A 25896-nucleotide genomic window follows, 5' to 3' on the forward strand; every position below is an offset into this window, starting at 1 on the left:
CCATTGGTCTAGGAACATCTGGCTGATTCATCCTGATGCCCCAAAATTGTATCTTAAAGGGACTGGCATCCCTGCAATATAGTTCTAGGCAGAGCAGCCCCCAACACAAACCTCCTCTTGTAGATTCCTCCCAAATCAAGCCTCCAATAGGTCCCCCATCCAGGATAAAGGGGGAGGGGGCCCTAAGTGATGACAACCCTGGAAGTTCCCTCTCCCACACGAAAAGTTTCCCCCAAGGCCTCCCCCCATCCTCCCCCTGCACCTGCGTTTGTGAAATATCTGGTCCTTAGTGATTTGTCCAGGAATGATCCAGTTACTCCTGCTCTTGCTGGCACCTTCATCTAAAATGGCATCAGTAGCCCCTAGTGGCAGTCTCGTGGTACTACTAGAAAAGGAGCAGAGAAGGGCAACGAAAATGATAAAGGGGATGGGACTTCCCCCCTATGTGGAAAGGATAAAGCGGCTAGGGCTCTTCAGCTTGGAGAAAAGGTGGCTGAGAGGAGATATGATAGAGGTCTATAAAATAATGAGTGGAGTTGAATGGGTAGATGTGAAACGTCTGTTTACGCTTTCCAAAAATACTAAGACTAGGGGCATGCGATGAAGCTACAATGTAGTACATTTAGAATAAATCAGAGAAAATTTTTCTTCACCCAACGTGTAATTAAACTCTGGAATTTGTTGCCAGAGAATGTGGTGAAGGCGGTTAGCTTAGCGGAGTTTTAAAAAGGTTTGGACGGCTTCCTAAGGGACAAGTCCATAGACTGTTATTAAATGAATTTGGGGAAAATCCACTATTTCTGGGATGAGCAGTATAAAATGTTTTGTACATTTTGGGGATCTTGCCGGCTATTTGTGACCTGGCCACTGCTGAGAACAGGATGCTGAGCTCGATGGACCTTTGGTGTTTCCCAGTATGGCAATACTTATGTTACTTATGTACCAGTAGGGGGTCATGTTTTTGTATAAGGGCAAAGATACAAAGTTTTTGGAAAAATGGAATACTAGCCGTAATAAATGCAGTATGTTTTCAGGCTACATTATTTAAACCACTTTGGTGGTAGAACAAGGGATCCAGAACTCAATAGAGGAGGTTAAAAAAAACATCTTCAAGAGGTGATTCAAGATGGCAGCACACTGATCTCTGAAGCGCACTAGTTTCCTTCAATTATTTACCTTGATGGGGAAGCACAAAGAAAAGCACCAGACTTCTTTCTCTTGGCTAGTGACCTTTTTGCCTACTGGCCTCATAGATTCTTTTTGTTGCGCGGCTAGGAAAGCGAATAGAATGTTGGGTATCATAAGGAAAGGGATGGAAAACAAAAATAAGGAGATTATTCTGCCGTTGTATCGCTCCATGGTGTGACCGCACCTCGAGTATTGTGTTCAATTCTGGTGGCCGCACCTCAAAAAAGACATAGTGGAATTGGAAAAGGTGCAGAGAAGGGCGACAAAATGATACAGGGGATGGGACGGCTTCCCTATCATGATAGGCTGAAGAGGCTGGGGCTCTTCAGCCTGGAGAAAAGGCGGCTGAGGGGAGATATGATAGAGGTCCATAAGATAATGAGTGGAATGGAACGGGTCGATGTGGAGCGTCTGTTTACGCTTTCCAAAAATACTAGGACAAGGGGGCATGCGATGAAGCTGCAGTGTGGTAAATTTAAAACGAATCGGAGGCAATTTTTCTTCACTCAATGCATAGTAAAACTCTGGAATTCGCTGCCGTAAAAGGTGGTTAAGGCGGTTAACTTAGCGGACTTCAAAAAAGGGTTGGACGGCTTCCTGGAGGAAAAAGCCATAGAATGTTATTGAATGGATGAGGGAATACAGTATTTCTAGGATGGGCGGGACAAATTGCTTGTTCTTTTGGCCGCTGTCGGTGACAGGGTGCTGGGCTCGGTGGACCCTTGGTCTGTCCTAGCATGGCGATGCTTATGTACTTATGCTTTTGTACTTATGACCTGAGGAACGCTGAAAGACAGTACATGCCTGGGTCAAGTAGAATTTGAACCATTATAATACTGACCCTGCAACATGATGATCAGAGAACTTGTGAAGTAGAATACAATGGTAAACTAAGTCAAGAGCAGCTGAGAGATCAAGTGTAAGCAGAAGAACATATTTGCCCTCGTTTAGGTTAATCCTGGCATTATCTATTAAGGCAACTATAGAAGGCTTGGTGAAGTGATGGGAGCGGAATCCAGTATGTCTGTTTTCCCAGTGTTCATTCCCTATCTCTTCCCATTCCCAGCATTTCTTCCTCTCCCCTTTCCACCAGCTGCCCTGCATGCGGCACTGCCCAATTACTGCTGGGTACACTCCAGCGCTACAAAAAATAAATATATTTTTGTGGTGCCGGTGTTTACTAATTTCTTTCTTCCCAACCCAGAGGAATGCTCCACGCACTCCCGTGGTTAGAAAGAAACAAAATAGACGCCACAAGATATGAGAAAATATTAAAATTTTTCTTTTTATTCACTTACCAGGTTAGAAAAACAGACAGGCAATATTAGTACAGTCTACAAGGCTTTTTCTCATGGGAGAGTACCCGGCTGCATGCAAGTACAGTCTCAGAGTATTTTCACCGTAGATACATTCATTTTTATATGGAAAACTTAACATTGTGTCTATGGTACTTCCGTCAGAAGTCCCACCTTTTTCTTGTTCTCCTTTTCTACAAAAACTGATAAAGTTTATTTAGGGTGGTCCCTAGAAACATAAGACTGCTAAGTTTGTTTATTATATTGCTTCACGGTCCATTTCACCAGCAACCTGATATCTCATATGTCCATCACCTGCACATCCAGATAATTTGCAGAGAGTCCCTGCACACATTCTGTCCTCTGCCCTGTATGAAACATGTTGAACTCTTGGTTCCTCTTTCTGCAAGCTGCAAGCAGCAGGGCTGCAAACCCAGCTTGTCATGAAGCTTATTTCTGGGTCAGACTAAAAGGACAGAGTTTAAAGAACAGGCAAACTGTTTTAAGGCCTCAGAAACTTTGATTCATTGTAGGCAGTGGTGTTCCTAGGCTGGCTGACACCCGGGGCAGATCGCCGATGCGCCCCCCCCCCCCGGGTGCAGCGCGCCCCCCCCCCCCCAGTGAAATTAACCCCCCCCCCCCGGGTGCATTTTTACCTGCTGGGGGGGGGGGTGCCACGCGCCTGTCGGCTCCGAGTCCGCTCGTTCCCTGCTGCTCCCTCTGCCCCAGAACAGGAAGTAACCTGTTCTGCGCAGAGGGAGCAGCAGAGAGGGAACGAGCGGACTCGGCCAACAGGCGCGTGGCACCCCCCCAGCGGCGTGCACCCAGGGCGGACCGCCCCCACCGCCCCCCCCCCTTGGTACGCCACTGATTGTAGGCCCAGACAGGTTCATTATTATCACCGGATATGACAGCATGACAGGGCTGCTGTGGTAGCCCGGCAGTATTTCCTGTTTAGCGAGCGGTAAGCCCGCATTGTGCTTTACTGCCGCTTAGTAAAAGGGGTCCATAGCGACTTGCTGAAGGTCACAAGAAGTTGCAGTGGGAATCGAAGTATGAGAGGACAATGACATTGTTACCTTCTTGTTTTACATTAAATCTGAAATATTTAATAACGTTCTCAAGTGTTTTATTAATTATTTACCTAGGCAGCGTACTAGTGTTTGTATTAGCAATGATCTTTGTTTAGGCAGGTGTGATAGTTTGCTTTTATTACTGAGTGCCTTAGAGGCTGTGCTTGTTTCAGAATCGTTGTTCTGTTCTTATGCAATAAACTCCTGGATTCACATTTGTGTCTTATTTGGTTGTTTTGCCTTCAGTCTTTCCATAGTGTGAGAATGAGTGGTCTGTTTGTTCCTGTCTTCTGTCCTTGTTCTTTTAGTTTGTGCAGGGGCGTAGCCAGGCTTTGGCGGCAGGGGGGTCCAGAGCCCGAGGTGAGGGGCACATTTTAGCCCCCCCTCCCAGCGCCGCTGACCGCTGCAGCCGCCATCACAACCAACTGACCCCCCTGCTGACAACCCTCTCGACCCCCCTCCTGCCGACAACCCTCCCCGCCGTCACCTACCTTTGCTGGCGGGGGACCGCAACCCCTGCCAGCCGAGGTCCTCTTCTTCCGGCGCAAGGCTTTGTTCTGTTTCTGTGAGTCTGATGTCCTGCACGTACAACGTGCAGGACGTCAGACTCACAGAAACAGAACGAAGCCTTGTTCCGGAAGAAGAGGTCCTCGGCTGGCGTGGGTTGAGGTCCCCCGCCAGCAAAGGTAGCCGACGACGATGGCAACGGCGGGGGTCCAAGGTCAAATCTACAGTGGCCCAGGCCCCCGGCCCCACATAGCTACGCCAATGGTTTGTGGCACTGAATACCAGCATTTTTATGGGTAAGTGTACACTTTTGTGGATAACTGCTAGCAGGGTACCTAAACACTATTCTGCAAAGACAAGCTGTAGTAATATAGAATACATGGCTGTGGAGTCGGAGCGAGAAGCAATTTCAAATGGGTGTCAGAGTCAGTAAAAAATATACCAACTCCAAATCCAGGTTCAAAATTAAAAATTTCAATTTTATAGTACATGGGCTGTTTTACTAAAGCTTTAGGGGCCCTTTTACTAAGCCGCGTAAGCATCTATGCACGCCCAATGTGCGCCAAAATGGAGTTACCACACGGCCACCACATGGCTCTTGCGGTAAATTTCATTTTTGGCATGCGTCTGATACGCGCGGCTGAAAAATAATTTTTATTTTTGGTCGCGCGTATCTGACGCGGGCCAAGTGGCACTTGGCAGGTGTAGGTCATTACCACCCAGCCACCGCGTGAGACTTTACCACTAGGTCAATGGCTGGCGGTAAGGTCGCAGACCCAAAGTGGACGCGTGGCAATTTTGATTGTGCCGCACGTCCATTTTCGGCAAAAATTTAAAAAAGGCCTTTTTTACAGGCGTGCTGAAAAACGGATTGGCGTGCACCCAAAAACCCACGCCTACACTACTGCAAGCCATTTCTCAGCGCACCTTAGTAAAAAGACCCAGTAAAAAGGCCCCTTAACGCCGAATGCTAGTAGGAGTCGGAGTTGGACAGCAGAAAAATAGAAGAGCCACAGTCAAAAGTTTGGCGTAAGTGGAACAGGAACAGTTCTGCCCTTTCAATGCCTGGCATGAATGTCTTGCAGCTAATAGAGAATCCACAAAGCGTGGAGAACTCAAAGAAGACCCACGGATACTTTGTAAAACAAACAGAAAAGTGGGCACAAAACCAGGAGTCCCAGAGACTGGATCACAGTAAAGCTAAAACCAGATTTTATTAATTAGTATATTTGACGCGACACAACCGTTGTGTTTCGGCCAAAAGGCCTGCATCAGGAGTCTAAATACTAAGGTAGACAGCTAATGATGATCCAGAATAAGAAATACTGGCGAATAGTCTATAAATGGTCTTAAAAAAGACCTTTGTATCGAATCGTGGAACGGATCACTTGGTTTTGTGCCCATTTTTTCTGTTTGTCATGCAGCTAAACCAGAGTATAAAACATCACTATGAGAAGACTCAGAACTCTTGAACCAAAATCTTCTTTAATGTAGTAATCAAATAAGGAAAAAATAACTTACAGTTCAGATGTGCTAGACAAGAGTTTTTGCCTTGCAACCTGGGGAGTCTGAGGGCTGCCACTGGTCCCGGGGTCTTGCAGTGAAGAACGCTGCTGTGTCGAAATTCTTCCGCTGCGATTGGTCAGAAGGATTCTTTTAGACAGTAATAGGCTGAAGATTATTTGGTTATTTACTGTTTCTTACTGTTTAACCTTCACTCAAAGAACTGTGGGTTGTCTAATTTTATCAGTCTTCCATCAGAATAAAATGTGACATTCAGCTAAATGCCACGGAGAATTTCAAAACATTTATTTTCTCTCTCGAAGGATGTGGCATTATGCCAAGGATGCAAATGGTGTGTGTGGGCTTTTTTTTTTTTTTAATTTTCTTAATTATAGATTTATGCATTTTAAAACCTGGCATTTGAAAACTTGAAAAGTTGCATTTTGAAAATAATGTTTATGCTAGCAGAAGACATAACAGGTGCATGCTACATGTGTCATTCACTTTACCATCTTGCTTTTTGTGTAACCTTTAGCTTGGCAGAGTTCTTAATTGTGCCTCCTTGCTGCCAGTCTACCGATGTCAACTGCCAGTGACATCAGCGTAGGGGAATTGACCCTTGGGAGTCGTCACTCCCAGGGTCAGAGTAGAATTAACCAGCATGAGACCTTTATTGAAAAGGGGACGCTGTTGCTCTGACTCAGAAGAGAGACACTGCTGGTGCTGTGGGGTAAGGTAAGGAGCTGGAAAGAATATTACGCAGGAGGTGGTAGGGTGAAAACTCCAGACCTCCACTAAAACGCCACAAACCTCTACTCCAATATTCATTATGGTGGGCAGATTAATAATATTCAATATCCTTGCATTTTGCAGAACAACTGATCTGCGCTAGTCCTGCCGTAGTTTTAAATGGACTGCTGAGATCACTTCCTGGTTAGGGACAGCGCTTTTTGTCAGTTGAAAGACCTTGCACAAACTTGTAAGATGTTTCCTGCCTATTATCCCTTCCATACTAGTTTATCAATGTACACGATTATTGGTAGCTAGTTTAAGATTGGATAACAAGAAATTTCAGAATGTCATGGACTCAGCGACGAACGGCAGCAGCAGGCAAACCTTCTAACCAGGACTGGATTAGACTAAAAGTGCAAGAAGCACACAGGCAGGAATGGGGTACACAGGAACTGAGCTTGGCTAGGCAACAACAGAGTACACAGGAGCAGAGCCAAGTAAAGCTAGAAGGAGGGGACTCAAAGGGGCCACAATGCCAAACTGGAACTCATGCATACCAGAGCCCTCTCATACGGGCCGCAAGGCCGAACTGGAATCCAAGTACAACGGCAGAAGGCAAAAGAGAATGCACGCACACACAGGCAGAAGCAGACTAGGCAGAACTCAAGGCACAGCAAACTAGGCAGAATTCAAGGCAAGGTAGACTAGACAGAACAGAATGCAAGGCAAGGCAGACTAGGCAGAACAGAATACAAGGCAAGGCAGACTAGGCAGAGCACTAGGCTGAGCCACACAGCCACAAGGGTAGAGGGAAGTCACACAGAGGAACAAAAGGGAAGTCACACAGAGGAACAAGGCTGTGCCACACAGCCACTCAGACTCAAACAACAGAGAAAAACCAAGACAGATGTGCCAACCCTAGAACACAAACAGTCAAACTAAGACAGAAGTGCTAACCCTAGCACACAGGTAAACAGATAAGAACTAAGACAGAAGTGCCACACAAGCACATTAGCTAGGAAACAGTGCAGAAGTGCTACACAAGCACACCGACAAACCTGGAGACCTTTGGCTATGCAAAGTCCTTGAATGAATGTCCTCACTTTCCTTATGAAGGCCTTCACTGATGATATCATAACTACAGGAAAGAGGCTTAAAACACAGTGAACACCAGAGTGAGGCTTGAAGCCCACAGAACACCAGAGTGATGCTTGAAAGACAGAAGTGGTAGCAGAGGCAACAACGCAAGGAAAAAATAGACTGGACCCATCTCTGAAGCTGATCACCAGAAGACAAGGTGAGTCCAGAAGTGGAGTCAGGACCATAGTCATGACACAGACATTTCAATAACTATAATTCACAGGGACGTTTGCAGATTATTTGGAAAATCATGCTGTATTGGGTACCTTGAAACAGCAAGATGCAAAACATGGTATGTCAGGACCCAGTGAACATTATAAGAACCCCTGACCCACCCATTCCCCTCCCGTGGTCACGTCCCTTTGGAGTTGCGCACTACAGGGCTCTTTTGCTAAGCTGTGGTTAAAAGGGCCCTGTCCTAGCGGTGAGGGCCATTTTTGCCGCACGCTGAGGCTGTTTTTACCGCAGCAGGGAAAAAGAAATGGCCATGCGGTAAGATTTCACGCACTACAAGGCCATGTGGGGAGGAAGACTTTCTACCACCCATTGAGGCGGCGGTAAAGGCTCCCGTGCTAACCCAGCAGTAAATGGGTAATGCGTGGCACTGCCTGATTACTGCCGCACACTGGGGGTAGATCTACCACGGGTGCCTGCATTGGACCGGCGGTAGCTCCAGATTGGTGCGTGGTAAGCTCGCGGTGGGCTTACCGCCGCTTATTAAAGGGCCCCTATGAAATTTAGGATCACAAGTTATAGAACAGAGCATAGGGCAGATTGGCACATAACTCCTAAGAACTGCCAATGAAATGCTTGTTATCTCCAATTATTGATTGTTAATGCTTAATTAACTAATTAGTTTATATGCAGATCTGTTTTCAGCTCTGAAACTTGCATTCCCACCTTTGAGCAACCTATACAGAATCCGGATGTTTGTGACTCTTGGTGCAATCTGCTCTGAGCTTTGCATGGATAGAAATCTTTAAATGAAAACAATACCAGCCTTTCTCTTTTTAATCAGAATTTTATTTTACTGTACATTTTGTAGCAAAACAAAAAAAAAAAGGAAAAGAAATTATCTTGATCACAGAGACGTTATTTCCTAAAATTTCAAGTAGGAAACATGACGATACAAGATCAAGGACATAGCCATATCACAATGTAGCTCTGAACTTTGTTTTTAAAAAAAAATCATATACATTGGGAATTTGAATTTTTGTTACTCAGCCCCTCTTTATACATCCATACAAAAATATGTGATTTAAATGATTCCCAGTAGCCCAGACTATTGAAAGAGAAATGGAATCCTCTATATTTAAAGGCCACGGTCAATGTTGACTTCATACGTTGCCCGTAATGCTTAAATTTATACCTTGATTTTCAGCACCAGGGCCGTTTCCGGATACCAGGACCGAATACCTGGGTATAAGGCACCCGCCATAAATTAACCAGGTGCCCCCAATATTCAGTGCTGCTATCGGAATAACTATCTGATACATTTGGACAGGTAACTCGGCCAGATAGAAGTACCAGTTCTGAATATCAGTGGAACTTGAATAATTTTCTTGGCTCCAGCCCTGTCCGGATAGCACTAGGACATTCAGTAGAGATGTTCAGTGGTATTATCCAGATAACGCTGTTGAAAATCAGTAGCTGGCCTTGGAGAGCGGCACTTATCCGAGAGGGAGCTGTTTACAGTCCCTTTCATTTTAATGTGTTTTTATTCCTCCAGGAATTTATGTCGTTTTCCTGATTTCTAACAGTTATGTAAAGTCCTGGAGAAAACTAGACCGATACCGTGCGATGCCATGTCTTGGATCAACATAAGAATTATGGGACCCTTTAACAAAGCTACGGGAGGGCTAATGCACGGGGACCGTGTCCCAAATCGGCACTATCGCCAGGGTAGCACGTGTGCCTGGCGGTAATTCCGAGTTTGGTGCTCGCCGAATCCTGCGGTATAAAATATTTTTCTATTTTCTACCGCGGGGAGCGTTCCTGGCAGTAATCATCGGCGCGGCTACGTTAGCACGTGCTGCATGGCTACCATGCAGGCAGCATGTGAGCTCTTACTGCTAAGTCACCGGCTGGCGGTAAGGGCTCAGGCCGTAAATAGAAGCGCGCTAGTTTTAATCTTTGGACACGCCCGTTTCCCGGCCAATTAAAAAATGGCCTTTTTCCCAGCCACGGTAAAAAGTGGGCCAGCGCACGCCCAAAAGACACTCCCAGACTACCGTAGGTCACTTTTTACCGCAGCTTTGTGAAAGGACCCCTGTCTGAAGGAGCCGTCTTTTTCGGACCATGCACATCTGAAGAAGGGACCTGTATGGTCTCCAAACTTGGCTATGATATCATCTTTGGATTATTATTACATTGGTCTGACTAAAAGGCATCCCGACACAGTCCAGCTTTGTTGAAATAAATCTGCAAAGAAACGAAACACCTAGGGTTCCTTTCACAAAGCCGCAATAGTGATTCCCGCGTGCCAAATGCGACGAAGCCCATAGAAATTGAATGGGCTTTGCCGCATTTGGCGCACTGCTAATTGCCAGTGTGTCTTTGTAAAAGGAGCCCCTCTGGAGCTGCAATATTCACCCTTTCTTAATCAAAAATAGAAATAAAATAAAACAAAAAAGGGAAAAAAAAAGTGAGACCTTTTTTTTTAATTGAACTATCACCTTATGTTCCTTTCTTTTGTTTTATTTCTATTTATTACTTTACTCAAAAATGTCACCAGCGCAGCCTTATTTGGTAATAGTTTTCAACGGCATCTTTGCAGTTTTTAAGGGAATTTTTGCAAATTAACCACATGTGGGAATAGATCCAGTGGGCTCATTCCGTGTGCAAATAATGTCATCGAATCAATCAGAGCCAATATGGCAATCTGTAACTGTTTTCCTATCCTTCTTGGTTCTAGGAAAGATCTCTAGAACAATTGTCATGAAATAAGTGACACATCAGTGCTGCCTGTTTTCCTAACTTGACCCCTGTCATGCACTTTTCACTTGAGGAAGAGTTTTCTGACGTCCTTTGGACCAATCACAGCGCTTTTAGCTCTGCTAATGCGCTGGGATTGGCTCAAAGTTTGTTTATTTTTTTACTTAATGATTTTTCCTGGCACAGAGCTGTCCTAACGAGAGGTCCAGACCTGTCGTTAGATTTCCTGCCTTTTTCCTGCGTAAAGGCAATCGGAAAAGGTTAGTGCATGTCGTTTCAATGGGGTTTTCACACTAATTGCTCATCTCCATTCCGTTTTCGTTAGCTGCTGGCTTCCTCGGTAAAAGCCCTTTGATGCATGCAACGGATCAAATTTTCCTCGTTGGAGAGTCATTAAAGGCTCATTTAGCTTTAGTGCATCTGCCTCTAAATGTCACCTCTGTTTTGTTTTGTTTTCCCCCAACCTCTGATGATATCACTGGACAATAGGGATGTGGCTGTTTGGGTGTTGATTTATTCTACGTCAAGTTTCCGAGGTCTCCATTTCTCCTTTGCTTTAGTTTCTGAAGATTACTTTTGCCACAGGGCTATGTGGATCTGTTCGCTTAGCTCATGACATCATTTCAGCATGGAAAGCCATATCTGAAGAAAAACTCGGACCATTTTTTGGAATTTTCAGAAAAGATCTTGATTTTTTATGCTTATTTCAGTTCATCTCACTCATTAACTTTGATAAAAAAAAATTTTTGAGCACAGATTAAGAACTTTTTAATGCACTGAAGAAAAATGTCAGGAAGGATTTTTTCACGGAGAGAGCAGTGGATGCTTGGAATGCCCTCCCGCGGGAGGTGGTGGAGGAGAAAACGGTAACGGAATTCAAACATGCGTAGGATAAACATAAAGGAATCCTGTTCAGAAGGAATAGATCCTCAGGAGCTTAGCCGAGATTGGGTGGCAGAGCCGGTGGTGGGAGGCGGGGCTGGTGGTTTGGAGGCGAGGATAGTGCTGGGCAGACTTATACGGTCTGTGCCAGAGCCGGAGGTGGGAGGCGGGGCTGGTTGTTGGGAGGTGGGGATAGTGCTGGGCAGACTTATACGGTCTGTGCCAGAGCCGGAGGTGGGAGGCGGGACTGGTGGTTGGGAGGCAGGGATAGTGCTGGGCAGACTTATACGGTCTGTGTCAGAGCTGGTGGTGGGAGGCGGGGCTGGTGGTTGGGAGGCGGGGATAGTGCTGGGCAGACTTATACGGTCTGTGCCAGAGCCGGTGGTGGGAGGCGGGGATAGTGCTGGGCAGACTTATACGGTCTGTGCCAGAGCCGGTGGTGGGAGGCGGGGATAGTGCTGGGCAGACTTATACGGTCTGTGCCCTGAAGAGCATAGGTACAAATCAAAGTAGGGTATACACAAAAAGTAGCACATATGAGTTGATCTTGTTGGGCAGACTAGATGGACCATGTAGGTCTTTTTCTGCCGTCATCTACCATGTTACTATGTTATTATGTGGCAAGCACATCTCCCCACAATATTTGTCCTTGTTATGTATTTTTGAAAAACCTTAATAAAAAGATTTATGTTAAAAAAAATGGGTCAGAGGTGAGCAAGCTTGTGAGAGACACAGCACACAGAGGGGAATGAAAGAAGAGGTCCTTGCTTCTAGAGCCTCATTTTCAGTATAGGGAACTGAAGCAAAATGGGACTTGATATATTGTCTTTCTGTGGTTTTTGCAACTACATTCAAAGCAGTTTACATATCATATTTCTATCTGTGGCCATGGAGGGTTAAGTGACTTGCTCAGAGTCACAAGGAGCTACAATGGGAACTGAACCCAGTTCCCCAGGATCAAAGTCTGCTGCACTAACCACTAGGCTGCTCCTCTACTAGCAACATTCTACGTAGAAGCCTGACATTGCACGTATATGCCAAGACGTCAGACTCACAGAAACAGAAGCTTGTGCGGCCTTGTGCAAGGGCAGGCTTCTAAATGGATTGTTGCTAGTGGAATAGCAACATTAACATTCCATCTAGAATCTCCAATAGTAGCAACATTCCATTTAGAATCTCAAATAGGGAAAGGGAACTGGGACTTGATATACCAACTTTCTGAGGTTTTTTGCAACTACATTCAAAGCGGTTTACATATATTCAGGTACTTATTTTTGTACCAGGGGCAACGGAGGGTTAAGTGACTTGCCCAGAGTCACAAGGAGCTGCAGTGGGAATTGAACCCAGTTCCCCAGAATCAGAGTCCTGCTGCACTAACCACTGGGCTACTCCTCCACTAGCAACAGTCCCTGTAGAATCTCAAATAGCAGTTGGAACTGTATTTTGCTGCCAGTCTAGCCCTAATTACTTATTACATTGATAATAAATAAAAATTCATCAAAACATAGAAAATAAGATGACACCATTTTTTATTGGACTAACTTAATACATTTCTTTGATTAGCTTTCGAAGTTAGCCCTTCTTCTTCAGATCAGAAATAAGTAAATGTTGACAAAGATCAGAATATATAAGTGAAACACAAAAGCATTCCAATGACAGTCTCACAGGAAGAGGGTGGGCTGGGTTAGGTGAGATGGAGAGATGGATGGCTGATAGGAGAGTGACAAAGCAGTATATTTTTACAGTAGGATAGAAAACCTAGATCTTTGTTAAATCCTGTCTGGTGGGTGTCAAAATATTTCATCATTTTGACTTCAAAGGGCTTACATTCGTGAATTGTCTTAAAATTTCTTTTTAGTATTCTCACCAGAAGATCATTGATGCAGTGTTCTAGTTTTGCAAAGTGCTGTCCCACAGAGGTGGCATCCTGGTTGGCATTGGAATGTTTAATATTGTGTCTATGAAAACTGAGCCTCGTCTTTAGCATCTGGCTTGTTTCTCCAATACAGCACCCAGCTTCACACTTTTTGCATTGAATGATATATACCACATTTGAGGATGAGCATATGAAGGATTCCCTTATGCTGGATATTTCTCCCATGTGAATGACTATTGGGCTCATTTTCGAAAGAGAAGGACTCCCATCTTTCGACACAAATCGGAAGATGGGCGTCCTACTTACAGGGTCGTCCAAATCGGTATAATCAAAAGCTGATTTTGGACGTCCCCAACTGCTTTCCGTCACAGGGACAGCGTGTCGGAGGTGTAGCGAAGGCGGGACTTGGGCATGCCTAACACAAGGACGTCTTCGACCCATAATGGAAAAAAAAGGGCGTCCCTGATGAACACTTGAACGACTTTACCTGGTCCTGTTTTTCTTGCGACTAAGGCACCAAAAGGTGCCTGAAATGACCAGATGACCACCGGAGAGAATCAGGGATGGCCTCCACTTACTCCCCAGTGGTCACTAACCCCCTCCCACCCTCAAAAAATATCTTTCAAAGTATTTTTTGCCAGCCTCTATGCCAGCCTCAAATGCCATACTCAGGTCCATCACAGCAGTATGCAGGTCCCTGGAACAGTTTTAGTGGGTGCAGTGCACTTCAGGCAGGTGGACCCAGGCCCATACCCCCCCACCTGTTATGTTTGTGGAGGAAACAGCGAGCCCTCCAAAACCCACCACAAACCCACTGTACCCACATCTAGGTGCCCCCCTTCACCTGTAAGGGTTATGGTAGTGGTGTACAGTTGTGGGTAGTGGGTTTGGGGGGGGGGGGTTGAAGGGCTCAGCACACAAGGAAAGGGAGCTATGTACCTCGAAGCAATGTATGAAGTCCACTGCAGTGCCCCCTAGGGTGCCCGGTTGGTGTCCTGGCATGTCAGGGGGACCAGTGCACTACAAATGCTGGCTCCTCCTACGACCAAAGGGCTTGCATTTGGTTGTTTCTGAGATGGATGTCCTTGGTTTCCATTATCGTCGAAAATCAGAAACGACTAAGTCTAGGGACGACCTAAATTTCAAGATTTGGATGTCCCTGACCGTAATATCGAAACGAAGTATGGACGTCCATCTTGTTTCGATAATACGGGTTTCCCCGCCCCTCCACCGGGACGTTTTGCGAGGATGCCCTCAACAAAACTCGTACGTCCCTTTCGATTATGCCCCTCCAGGGGATCCTGTGAAATATGTTGGCACAGTTTGCAGCTAGGCATATTGCAGGCCGCTAAGTTATGGAATAGCGCCAATCCAGGTCACCAGATTTACACCCGTTTCTATCAGGCTTAAGTCCGGCACCCTTAGTTTGGTACAATCAGCGTGCAACGCTGGCATCCTATAAAGATTGGGTGCTCTTTATTGAATAGGGGCTCAGTGCTGATCTTTTCAGCGCATAACTTTTGGCGCTGTTTGTAGAGTTTCCTCTATACTGTGCACTAATGTTTGCATTTAACTCATGACAATGAAAGTGAAAATATTTACCCCACTTCAGTAAACAGGCCCCTATGGTTTTTTTTAAGGCACGCAAATGAACCAAATGCACCTCCCTATTGCTTAGTCATGCCATAAGAGGAGAAAAAAGCAGAGGTGAAGTTTAAACTATTCCTCAAGTGAAAGCAACCATTTTGTAAAAATGCAGTATAAAATGATCTCCATATCCCTGCCCTGCAGCACAGACTAAATGAAAGAAAAAACAATCCGATTTAGGGATATCTGTGTAAATACAAGAGAAATAATACGTGGCTGTTGAATTTCTGAGCTGGTTCGGTTACATCTGTTTTTGAATTAAATAAATAAAATGCAACTCAAGAATTGTAATCCATCTTCACTGTGCAGGAAATAACTTTGAAGTCTAAGTTTTGACTAGCAAGGCTGCTGGTCATAGCTGTTAAATCCTTAGGGGCAATTGTACAAAGACACGCCAAAAACTGGCCTGCGGCAGTGTGGGCGCATGTTTTTGGCGTGCGCTGGAACCTTATTGTACCGTGTCTGGGAAAAAAGTGGATTTTTTTACTGGGTCAGAAAATGGACGTGCGGCAAACCTAAAAACCAGAGCATGCATCCATTTTCGACCTGAGACCTTACCGCGTTGACTTAGTGATAAGGTCTCACGCGCTACCCAGACGGTAAGCATGCAGTACATAGCAACTGCCGTTTACCGCTGGATAGGCGCCCCACGGTAAAAAGTCAAAAATATTTTCTACTGCGTGTTTTCGGCACGTGTCAAATTTAGAATTACTGCCCAGAGCACAAAGTTGCCAGGCGGTAATGCCGATTTGATGCGCACTGCATGCGCATAGGCCAGGGGCGTAGCTACGGGGGGCCATGGGGGCCTGGGCCCCGCAAATTTCATCTGGGCCCCTGGTTTGGCTGGCGGGAGTCCCCAACCCTCGCCAGCCAAAGCGTTCTTCAGCGCCGGTCTACGCAGCCGCGTTCGCTGCCTGCCCCCTGCTCTTCTTTCTTCTTGCTCCTCCTGTGCACGCTGACGCTCAGCGTCAGCGTGCACAGGAGGAGCAAGAAGAAAGAAGAGCAGGGGGCAGGCGCTGCGCCGGAGACCGGTGCTGAAGAAGGCTTCGGCTGTCGGGGGTTGGGAATCCCCACCAGCAAAGATATTTGTTTGTGAGGGGAAGCGGCAAGGAGGCGAGGTGTGGCGTGGCGGCGGGGCGTCACTCGAAATGTGCCCTCAACCTCAGGCTCTGGCCTCTCTCACCGTGAGGTCTGGCTACGCCCCTGGCGTAGGACCTTGTGCGTCTTTGTAAAGGGGCCCCATAATGCTCTCACTTCCAGAGTGCTTTTCATGTCCTTTGCCAAGCAGGGACAAAGCATACTTTTGTGTTTTTTTAAACATGTTTTGTAACACCAGGTAACAGAGCAGATGTGCCCCGGTCATCCCAGAACTGACACAGGGATGCAAATGGTTTGATTCATACAAAGTGTCGTTTTCTAACCGACAGGAACGTTGGACTTCTGAAAGTTTTCAATGGTATTTGCTAATGCCGATTGGGACATCTTTCCTACCATACCTCAAAATCCGCAGGCGCGCTCAGAACTCTAAAGTCAACGCATTTTTTTTGTAAAGCCTGAACGCGCGCAAGAACCTGCTCGATCCAGCTGGAAGTGAGCTGTGGAGGGTGGGTGTAACAGATCTGCAGTGGTAGACTTCATTAAGGGCGTCTTTTACTGAGGCGCGCTCACGTTTTTAGCACGCGCCTTAGCACGTGAATTTATTATTATTTTTTGCAGTATTCTAAGAACAGCTTGTCTCATTGTGGTTTTATCACAAAAAATCCTTTTTTTTTTTCGTCTTTACATGCCCGCCCCCCTCCCTGGAGTACTATATTGCACATTATCCACAAATTGATAACCTTTCTTGAAATTAAACCAAAATAGATCTTTGTCGACATCCTGCCGAAGTTTCATATTCCTCTTGCCTTCTACCTTGTAGCTCGTAAAACATATAGACCCCGATATTCAGACCGCGGGAGGTAGCCAGGCTGTCTCCCGCGGTCAGCGCTGACCCTGGATATTCAACGCTGGGCTGTTTCCGGTGACCAGCATTGAATATCATGTTTAAATCTTGACGGTTCCAACTTAACAGGCCAAGCCGGTTTTCAGCACTAGACAGTAAAGTTGGAGCCAGCCAACGTTATTCCATCTGTAGTGGTGGCCAAATATGGCCAGCAAACTTGGTGGTAAAATCGCTGCATAGCCGGTTATATCTCACAATATAACTGCCTATCTTTAAGCTGCTCTCTGGTGAAATTCAGTGCTGGATAAGCAGGTTCAGTGCCATTTCAGCGGTCAAACCGCTTTTAAATATCGGCCAGTTCATTTTTAATCAGAAAATTACTATTTGTTTTATCATGAGTCCTTAGGAATTCTCACCCAGACTACTGAGGCATACAGGGATTCTTGGGACCCAGCCAGATATATTCCTTGAATGCAAGGTGCTTCCAGTTTTCAGACTGACCCCCTTAATGGGAAGAGGAGGTCCTTTTACCACTTAAATTTACTCTCTTCCCTAGGCTGTTCCCTTCCCGCCAGCCCCATAAAGCAGAGGAGTGTCATGAAACAGAAATAGGTTGCAAAACCCATGTCAAACTGTGTTTAACCTTCTCGGACTGTTCGTTGGCAAATGGAAATTAGTTAGAAAATTATTGGCCCATCCTCACACGGTTTTCTTATGCCGGCGTTGGCGGTGCTGTGTACCTACAAAAGATTTCATGAAATCATTTTGATGCCGTTCTGTGGGTGGGGGTCCCCAGTACAAATAGGAATGTTTTCCCCCCTTCACTACCACAGCTTCCGACAAAAGAGGAATTAAGGACATTAGGAGAGAAGGACATTTTATCACTGTTTACACGGTGCTTTCCATTACCCACTCTGCACTCCCATAACTTTCTCTAGTTGCACTCTCTTCCAGTTCGGCAGAGTCAACATACTGCAGCAGCATCCCATTAACTGAAAGACTCCTCTTAGTCCAAATGTTTGAAATCTTTTGTGGATAAGTACAGCACTGTGAAGTGGCAACGTCCCCCATGTCAAAGGAATGGCTGCGTTTTGTTTTACCCTCTAGAGGCAATGTCAGGAGACTACGGAATTTGGACTCCTGATGTCCCAGTAAAGGTTTTTTGTCCGAGTGCTGGGCTGTGGCTGAATTATGAGAGTCAAGTGTGTCCTCTTTTCTTTGACACCTCAGTTCCAAAGAGGCAAAAGCTCCCATGAGCCGATCAATGTTATGTTTAGACCTTGAGACCGGCCTCCACTTATTGGACAAAGTGCTCTGGTTGCTGTGCAGGCTGCAGCTATCGCCCTCTTGGCTGTTCGTGGAGCTAGGAGAAGAGGAGACGCTGCTCTGAACGGGGCCACCATTAAATTCCATCAGCTCATTTCTCACCACCACTTTTGGGTTGACTTGTGGCGGAACCCCATTTTGAACAGCATTGCTACCATTGGTCTGTGAATAAACATTGCTGACGGTGGCCAACTTTCCTTGGGAATTGTTGCAGACTTTATACCTCACCATCAGGATGACGATGAAAACCAACAAAGTTGTAACGATGATGCCCCCGATGACTAAAATCATAGTTCCTCCCAAGAATTGGCTGTGCATGGACTGACACTGAGAAAAGTCATCTTTGGTGAAGAACTGGGCACAGCCCACAATGTTGGTGGCAGTGAGGGTCGTTGCGGTGTCATCCCAAATGGCCAAGACGCAAAGGTCATATGCTGTTCCAGGTACAAGGTTGTTTACCACGAAGGCTTTGTTTGAAGCTGGAATCATCCTTCAAGAAAACAGATAAAGTATTAGTTTAAGTAATGCAAATATTTGACAACAGGCATTACATAGCATATATATATATATATATATATATATATATATATATATATAAATACTGCAATGAGGAAGAGGGATGACTAGCAAGCCAACAAAAAAAAAAAATGGCTACTCGGAGCATAGTTACCAACATGGGCTACTGTTAAGAGATGTTGCTTAACATTAATTCATGCTATATTAGCACAAGTCCCATTTTATGCAATGAAACCTAGTTACTAATGAATGGGGTGGGTTAACAATAAAATAGCACTTCTTAACGGTAGCCCATGTTGATAACTTTCCCCCTTAATTAAAGAAAAAAGAAATGTCTCTAGAAATTGAAATTAATGCTATATGTAATAAAAGTGATCCAAGTACAGGACAATCAAGCCATTGTGATATCACTGATGGGGTTGGCTCTTAGGCATTGGTGGAATGAGGCATTATGACATCACACTATCAGCTCTGGCTATCAGACACTGAAAGTCTTCACACTAAAGAGGAAAGTTATCAATGTGGGCTGCTGTTAAGATACTACTACTACTACTATTTAGCATTTCTATAGCGCTACAAGGCATACGCAGCGCTGCACAAAAATAGAAGAAAGACAGTCCCTGCTCAAAGAGCTTACAATCTAATAGACAAAAATAAAGTAAGCAAATCAAATCAATTAATGTGTACAGGAAGGAGGAGAGGAGGGTAGGTGGAGGCGAGTGGTTACAAGTGGTTACGAGTCAAAAGCAATGTTAAAGAGGTGGGCTTTCAGTCTAGATTTAAAGGTGGCCAAGGATGGGGCAAGACGTAGGGGCTCAGGAAGTTTATTCCAGGCGTAGGGTGCAGCGAGACAGAAGGCGCGAAGTCTGGAGTTGGCAGTGGTGGAGAAGGGAACAGATAAGAAGGATTTATCCATGGAGCGGAGTGCACGGGAAGGGGTGTAGGGAAGGACAAGTGTGGAGAGATACTGGGGAGCAGCAGAGTGAGTACATTTATAGGTTAGTAGAAGAAGTTTGAACAGGATGCGAAAACGGATAGGGAGCCAGTGAAGTGACTTGAGGAGAGGGGTAGTATGAGTAAAGCGACCCTGGCGGAAGACGAGACGGGCAGCAGAGTTTTGAACTGATTGGAGAGGGGAGAGGTGACTAAGTGGGAGGCCAGCAAGAAGCAGATTGCAGTAGTCTAAGCGAGAGGTGACAAGGGTGTGGATGAGGGCTTTGGTAGAGTGCTCGGAAAGAAAGGGGCGGATTTTACGGATGTTGTAAAGAAAGAAACGACAGGTCTTGGCGGTCTGCTGGATATGAGCAGAGAAGGAGAGAGAAGAGTCAAAGATGACCCCAAGGTTTTGAGCTGAGGAGACAGGGAGAATGAGAGAGCCATCAACAGAAATAGAAAACAGGGGGAGTGGGGAGGTGGGTTTGGGGGGGGAAAATGAGAAGCTCGGTTTTGGTCATGGACACAAAAGTTAAAAAGGGTGAAATTTGTATTGGTATTGTTTTTTTGAAAGGTAAAGCAAGGTAAAATTATGTATCAAACCTGATAATTTTCTTTCCCTTAATCATAGCCGATCAATCCACAGACCGGTGGATAGGTTATTTTACCACTAACCCGTGGTAGTTTAGCACAGGTCCCATTTTATGCAATGAGGTCTAGTTACTAATGACTGGGGTTTACAGTAAAATAACACAACAACAGTAGCTTACATTTATAACTTCCTCCCTACCCTTAGCCAGGCTTCTCTTCATTAATATACGCAAAAGTTATGAAAGAAAATATTCCTCAAATATACTACATAGATCACACAGAGGGGCATAATCGAATCGCAGGACGTCCCGGCGAAGGGGCGGGGAAACCCATATTATCGAAACAAGATGGGCGGCCATCTTTCGTTTTGATAATACGGTCGAGGACGCTCAAATATCCACATTTAGGTCGACCTTAGAGATGGTCGTCCCTAGAGATAGTCGTCCCAGGTTTTCTGCGATAATGGAAACTGAGGTCGCCCATCTCATAAACGACCAAATCCAAGCCATTTGGTTGTGGGAGGAGCCAGCATTCGTAGAGCACTGGTCTCCCTCTTATGCCAGGACACCAACCGGGCACCCTAGGGGGCACTGCAGTGGACTTCATAAATTGCTCCCAGGTGCATAGCTCCCTTACTTTGGGTGCTGAGGCCCCAACCCCCCCCCCCAAAACCCACTCCCCACAACTGTACAGCACTACCCTAGTCCTAAGGGGTGAAGGGGGGCACCTACATGAGGGTACAGTGAGTTTCTGGTGGGTTTTGAAGGGCTCACATTTACCACCACAAGTGTAACAGGTGGGGGGGGGGGGGATGGCCCCAGTCCCGCCTTTGCTACGGTGCCGACATACCCCCATGAACTTTGGTCGTCCCCGCGACGAAAAGCAGTTGAAGGCGCCCAAAATCGGCTTTTGATTATGCCGATTTGGGCGCCCCTGAGAGAAGGACGTCTATCTCCCGATTTGTGTTGGAAGATGGGCGCCCTGCTCTTTCGAAAATAAGGGAATTCTGAAGAAATGACTTTGGGCCCCTTTTACTAAACCTTAGTGAGTGCTAATGGTTATTAGCACGTGGCAAATGCTGCACATCCTATTTTATACCCTATGAACAATGTGGCACTTAGTACACATTAATGTCCTATAGCACATGCTAAGCTTTAGTAAAAGGGCGTCTTTTAATCTCAAGTGTTTCATCCAGGGAAGAGCTACCATAGAAAATAGACAAATCAGGTAAAGAGACCTTAGTGTGTGTGGCAAAATTGCTCCAAGCGAAATATGTGCAGCATAAAATCTTTGAACAAATGATCCTATACCTAATAGTGAAGTTTTCTATAAGTACATAAGTAATGCCACACTGGGAAAAGACCAAGGGCCCATCAAGCTCAGCATCCTGTTTCCAACAGTGACCAATCCAGGTCACAAATACCTGGCAAGATCCCCAAATGGTCCAGTTATATCCCTTTTCAAGCATCAGTGTCTGATCATTCATAAGTACATAAGTAATGCCATACTGGGAAAAGACCAAGGGTCCATCAAGCCCAGCATCCTGTCCATGACAGTGGCCAATCCAGGCCAAGGGCACCTGGCAAGCTTCCCAAACGTACAAACATTCTATACATGTTATTCCTGGAATTGTGGATTTTTCCCATTTAGTAGTGGTTTATGGACTTGTCCTTTAGGAAACTGTCTAACCCCTTTTTAAACTCTGCAAAGCTAACCGCCTATCTATCTATCTATCTATTTACTTTTTACTTTGTCAACAGTAGCTCATTGTATTGTATAAATAAAGCAAAACTGTGAATAACTAATTTATAGAGAGTCAGCCCATAGTAGTGTGTTTCTGCAGTCCTCCCCCCCCCCCCAGTGTCTCCAGAAAATCCCTCGCCTGATGATTGATTCATTATTTGCTCAAAACTGTTCTATAATTATACTTCTCAGGAGGAAGCTGGGTAGGACACCCTATTTGTTGCTGACCGTCTGCCCCCCTATTACCACTACCATCACTCTGTAACACCCCCACCTTCTTTTGCCTTGTGTGGAGCCTGCATTGAGAGCAGTAGCTGCCGGAACTCACCTCTCCCTTCTTGGCTGGTGGACCGCAGGGGTTCAGAGACTTGCATCTTAAGTACGTAAGTATTTCCATACTGGGACAGACTGAAGGTCCATCAAGCCCAGCATCCTTTTCCAACAGTGGCCCAATCCAGGCCACAAGTACCTGGCAAGATCCCAAAACAGTACAATACATTTTACGCTGCTTATTCTAGAAATGAGCAGTGGATTTTCCCCAAGTCCATTTTAATCATGGTCTATGGACTTTTCCTTTAGGAAGCCATCCAAACTGTTTTTAAACCCCGCTAAGCTAACCGCTTATCATCACTAGCACTGCTGCTACTCCTGGCCCTAGATCTCTCTGGAATATCAACTATCTTTCCTTCTCTGTTTCACTTAACATTCATTTTCCCCATACCTATCTCAGTTTCTAAGCATTTCCAGATTTCTAGGAGAGGCAAACAGTTTCTTATATAATACGTAGGTAGCTCACTGTTAATGTATAGTGGAGTGCACATATCACACCCAATATTATAGTAGAGAAGCAGTGGATACAGCAGCAGAACCAAAAATCTTGTAGTCTGAGTGGTAGGCTCAACCAGCATGCCCGTCTCTTCAAAGTGAAGTGACTTTCTTCTCACACACAAATTCAGTTTGTGTGCTCTGTGCTTCAGCTCTGTCTGAGTGCAGCTGTGATCTTTCCTGTTATATATTCTATCAAGCTTCTCACTATGCAGTCTCTCTGCTCTGCTGCACCCATACAGCTTGACATTTATCTGACGCACAGCTTCAATCTATGTCTGCCTGTCTCTGTAGCTGAGCTCTGTGTGTGCTTTTTGATTTATTTCTGTCTCTAAGCCTGACTTTTTTTTTACTTCTTTTCCCGTCGAAGCTTGCTCTAACACAAGACCACACAGTGTAGTACATTTAAAATGAATCGGAGAAAATTTTTCTTCACTCAACGTGTAATTAAACTCTGGACTTCGTTGCCAGAGAATGTGGTAAAGGTGGTTAGCGTAGCGGAGTTTAAAAAAGGTTTGGCCGGCTTCCTAAAGGAAAAGTCCATAGACCGTTATTAAATGGACGGGGAAAATCTACTATTTCTGGGATAAGCAGTATGAAATGTTTTTGTACATTTTTGGGATATTGCCGGGTATTCGTGACCTGGATTGGCCACTGTTGGAAACAGGATGCTGGGCTCGATGGACCTTTGGTCTTTCCCAGTATGGCAATACTTAAGTACTTTTATGTACTAATTGATGCTGTTCTCGGATTTGTGCTGACATCATCAACCATGGGATTTGGAAGAAGCAAGGCTGGAATAGGCTTGTTTAGACACTTGTCCAAAAGTTTCAACCTAATAGGTTAAGTCACTCTCTCTTTCTTGTCCCTCCCCAAGACAGTTGTTTTCCTGGCCCCAATGTCTAAAAAGGTTCTGAAAATGGATGAAAATGAGTAATTTGTGGTTCAGTCAGGATCCCTGCTCTTTCAGTATGATCAAAGATGTGAACCAAAAATTACTTCATTCATCCCAGTTTTATATTAATTTTCAAATGAATGCATATTTGGGTACAGAATATAAACCACATCATCTATACTATGCATTAGGATGAAAACTGAACTGAAGCAGAAAGGATACAGATAGATAGAATTTACCACTCAAAGTATCTAAGACAATTTCAATGTATAAATATGGGGGTCCTTTAACTAAGGTGTGCAGAAAAATGGTCTGTGATAGTGCAGGCACGTGTTTTGGACGCGTGCAGATTCATTTTTCAGCGCACCTGTAAAAATGCCTTTTTAAAAATTTTGACCAAAAATGGACGTGTGGCAAAATGAAAACTGATGCGAGTCCATATTGGGTCTGAGACCTTACCGCCAGCCATTGACTTAGCGGTAAGGTCTCACGCACTAACTGGACAGTAATGGTCCAAGCGCATCAAATGCCTTTTACCGCCCGGCAGTGCTGCACCCCAGAAAATAAAAATTATTTTCTGGCGCGCATAGTGGACGCACGTTAAAAATGAAATTACCACCTGGGCCATGCAGTAGCCGGGCGGTAACTGGGAATTGGTGCGTGTTGGGCACACGAAGGCACTTATCAGGGGAATTTTCGAAAGAGAAGGACGCCCATCTTCTGACACAAATCGGGAGATGGGCGTCCTTCTATAAGGGTCACCCAAATCGGCATAATCGAAAGCCGATTTGGAGCATCCTTAACTGTCCATCGCGGGGATGACCAAAGTTCACAGGGGCGTGTCTGAGGTGTAGCGAAGGCGGGACTGGGGCGTGCTTAAGGGATGGGCGTCCTCGGCTGAAAATGGAAAAAAGAAGGGTGTCCCTGACAAGCATTTGGTCGACTTTACTTGGTCCATTTTTTTTTACGACCAAGCCTCAAAAAGGTGCCCGAACTGACCAGATGATCACTGGAGGGAATCGGGGATGACCTCCCCTTACTCCCCCAGTGGTCACCAACCCCCTCCTACCCTAAAAAAAAAAAACTTCAAAAATGTATTTTGCCAGCCTCAAATGCCATACCCAGCTCCATGACAGCAGTATGCAGGTCCCTGGAGCAGTTTTAGTGGGTGCAGTGCACTTCAGGCAGGCGGACCCAGGCCCACCCCCCCTACCTGTTACACTTGTACTGGTAAATGTGCGCCCTTCAAAACCCACCTGAAACCCACTGTACTCACATGTAGGTGCCCTCCTTCACCCCCTAGGGCTATGGTAGTGGTGTACAGTTGTGGGGAGTGGGTTTTGGGGGGGGGATGGGGGGCTCATCACCCAAGGTAAGGGAGCTATGCGCTAACTGGACAGTAATGGTCCAAGCGCATCAAATGCCTTTTACCGCCCAGCAGTGCTGCGCCCCAGAAAATAAAAATTATTTTCTGGCGCGCATAGTGGACGTACGTTAAAAATAAAATTACCACCTGGGCCATGCAGTAGCCGGGCGGTAACTCGGAATTGGTGCGTGTTGGGCACACGAAGGCACTTATCAGGGGAATTTTCGAAAGAGAAGGACGCCCATCTTCTGACACAAATCGGGAGATGGGCGTCCTTCTATAAGGGTCACCCAAATCGGCATAATCGAAAGCCGATTTGGAGCATCCTTAACTGTCCATCGCGGGGATGACCAAAGTTCACAGGGGCGTGTCTGAGGTGTAGCGAAGGCGGGACTGGGGCGTGCTTAAGGGATGGGCGTCCTCGGCTGAAAATGGAAAAAAGAAGGGTGTCCCTGACAAGCATTTGGTCGACTTTACTTGGTCCATTTTTTTTTACGACCAAGCCTCAAAAAGGTGCCCGAACTGACCAGATGATCACTGGAGGGAATCGGGGATGACCTCCCCTTACTCCCCCAGTGGTCACCAACCCCCTCCTACCCTAAAAAAAAAAAAAACTTCAAAAATGTATTTTGCCAGCCTCAAATGCCATACCCAGCTCCATGACAGCAGTATGCAGGTCCCTGGAGCAGTTTTAGTGGGTGCAGTGCACTTCAGGCAGGCGGACCCAGGCCCACCCCCCCTACCTGTTACACTTGTACTGGTAAATGTGCGCCCTTCAAAACCCACCCGAAACCCACTGTACTCACATGTAGGTGCCCTCCTTCACCCCCTAGGGCTATGGTAGTGGTGTACAGTTGTGGGGAGTGGGTTTTGGGGGGGGGATGGGGGGCTCATCACCCAAGGTAAGGGAGCTATGCACTTGGGAGCAATTTGTGAAGTCCACTGCAGTGCCCCCTAGGGTTCCTGGTTGGTGTCCTGGCAT

The 25896-nt window shown here is 45.8% G+C and overlaps 1 protein-coding gene across 1 annotated transcript in view; it reads right to left on the bottom strand.

Moving 5' to 3' along the window:
- Positions 1 to 17607: 17607 nt before the first annotated feature.
- LRFN2 (leucine rich repeat and fibronectin type III domain containing 2) overlaps positions 17608 to 25896 on the bottom strand; it is a 170962-nt gene continuing 162673 nt past the window's right edge. The window contains exon 2 of the mRNA XM_030194605.1: positions 17608 to 18535. Coding sequence (XP_030050465.1) covers positions 17608 to 18535 — 928 coding nt within the window. The remainder of the gene's footprint in view (positions 18536 to 25896) is intronic.

The sequence above is a fragment of the Microcaecilia unicolor genome, chromosome 3 (assembly GCF_901765095.1).
Source record: "Microcaecilia unicolor chromosome 3, aMicUni1.1, whole genome shotgun sequence".
NCBI classification, from domain to species: Eukaryota; Metazoa; Chordata; class Amphibia; order Gymnophiona; family Siphonopidae; genus Microcaecilia; species Microcaecilia unicolor.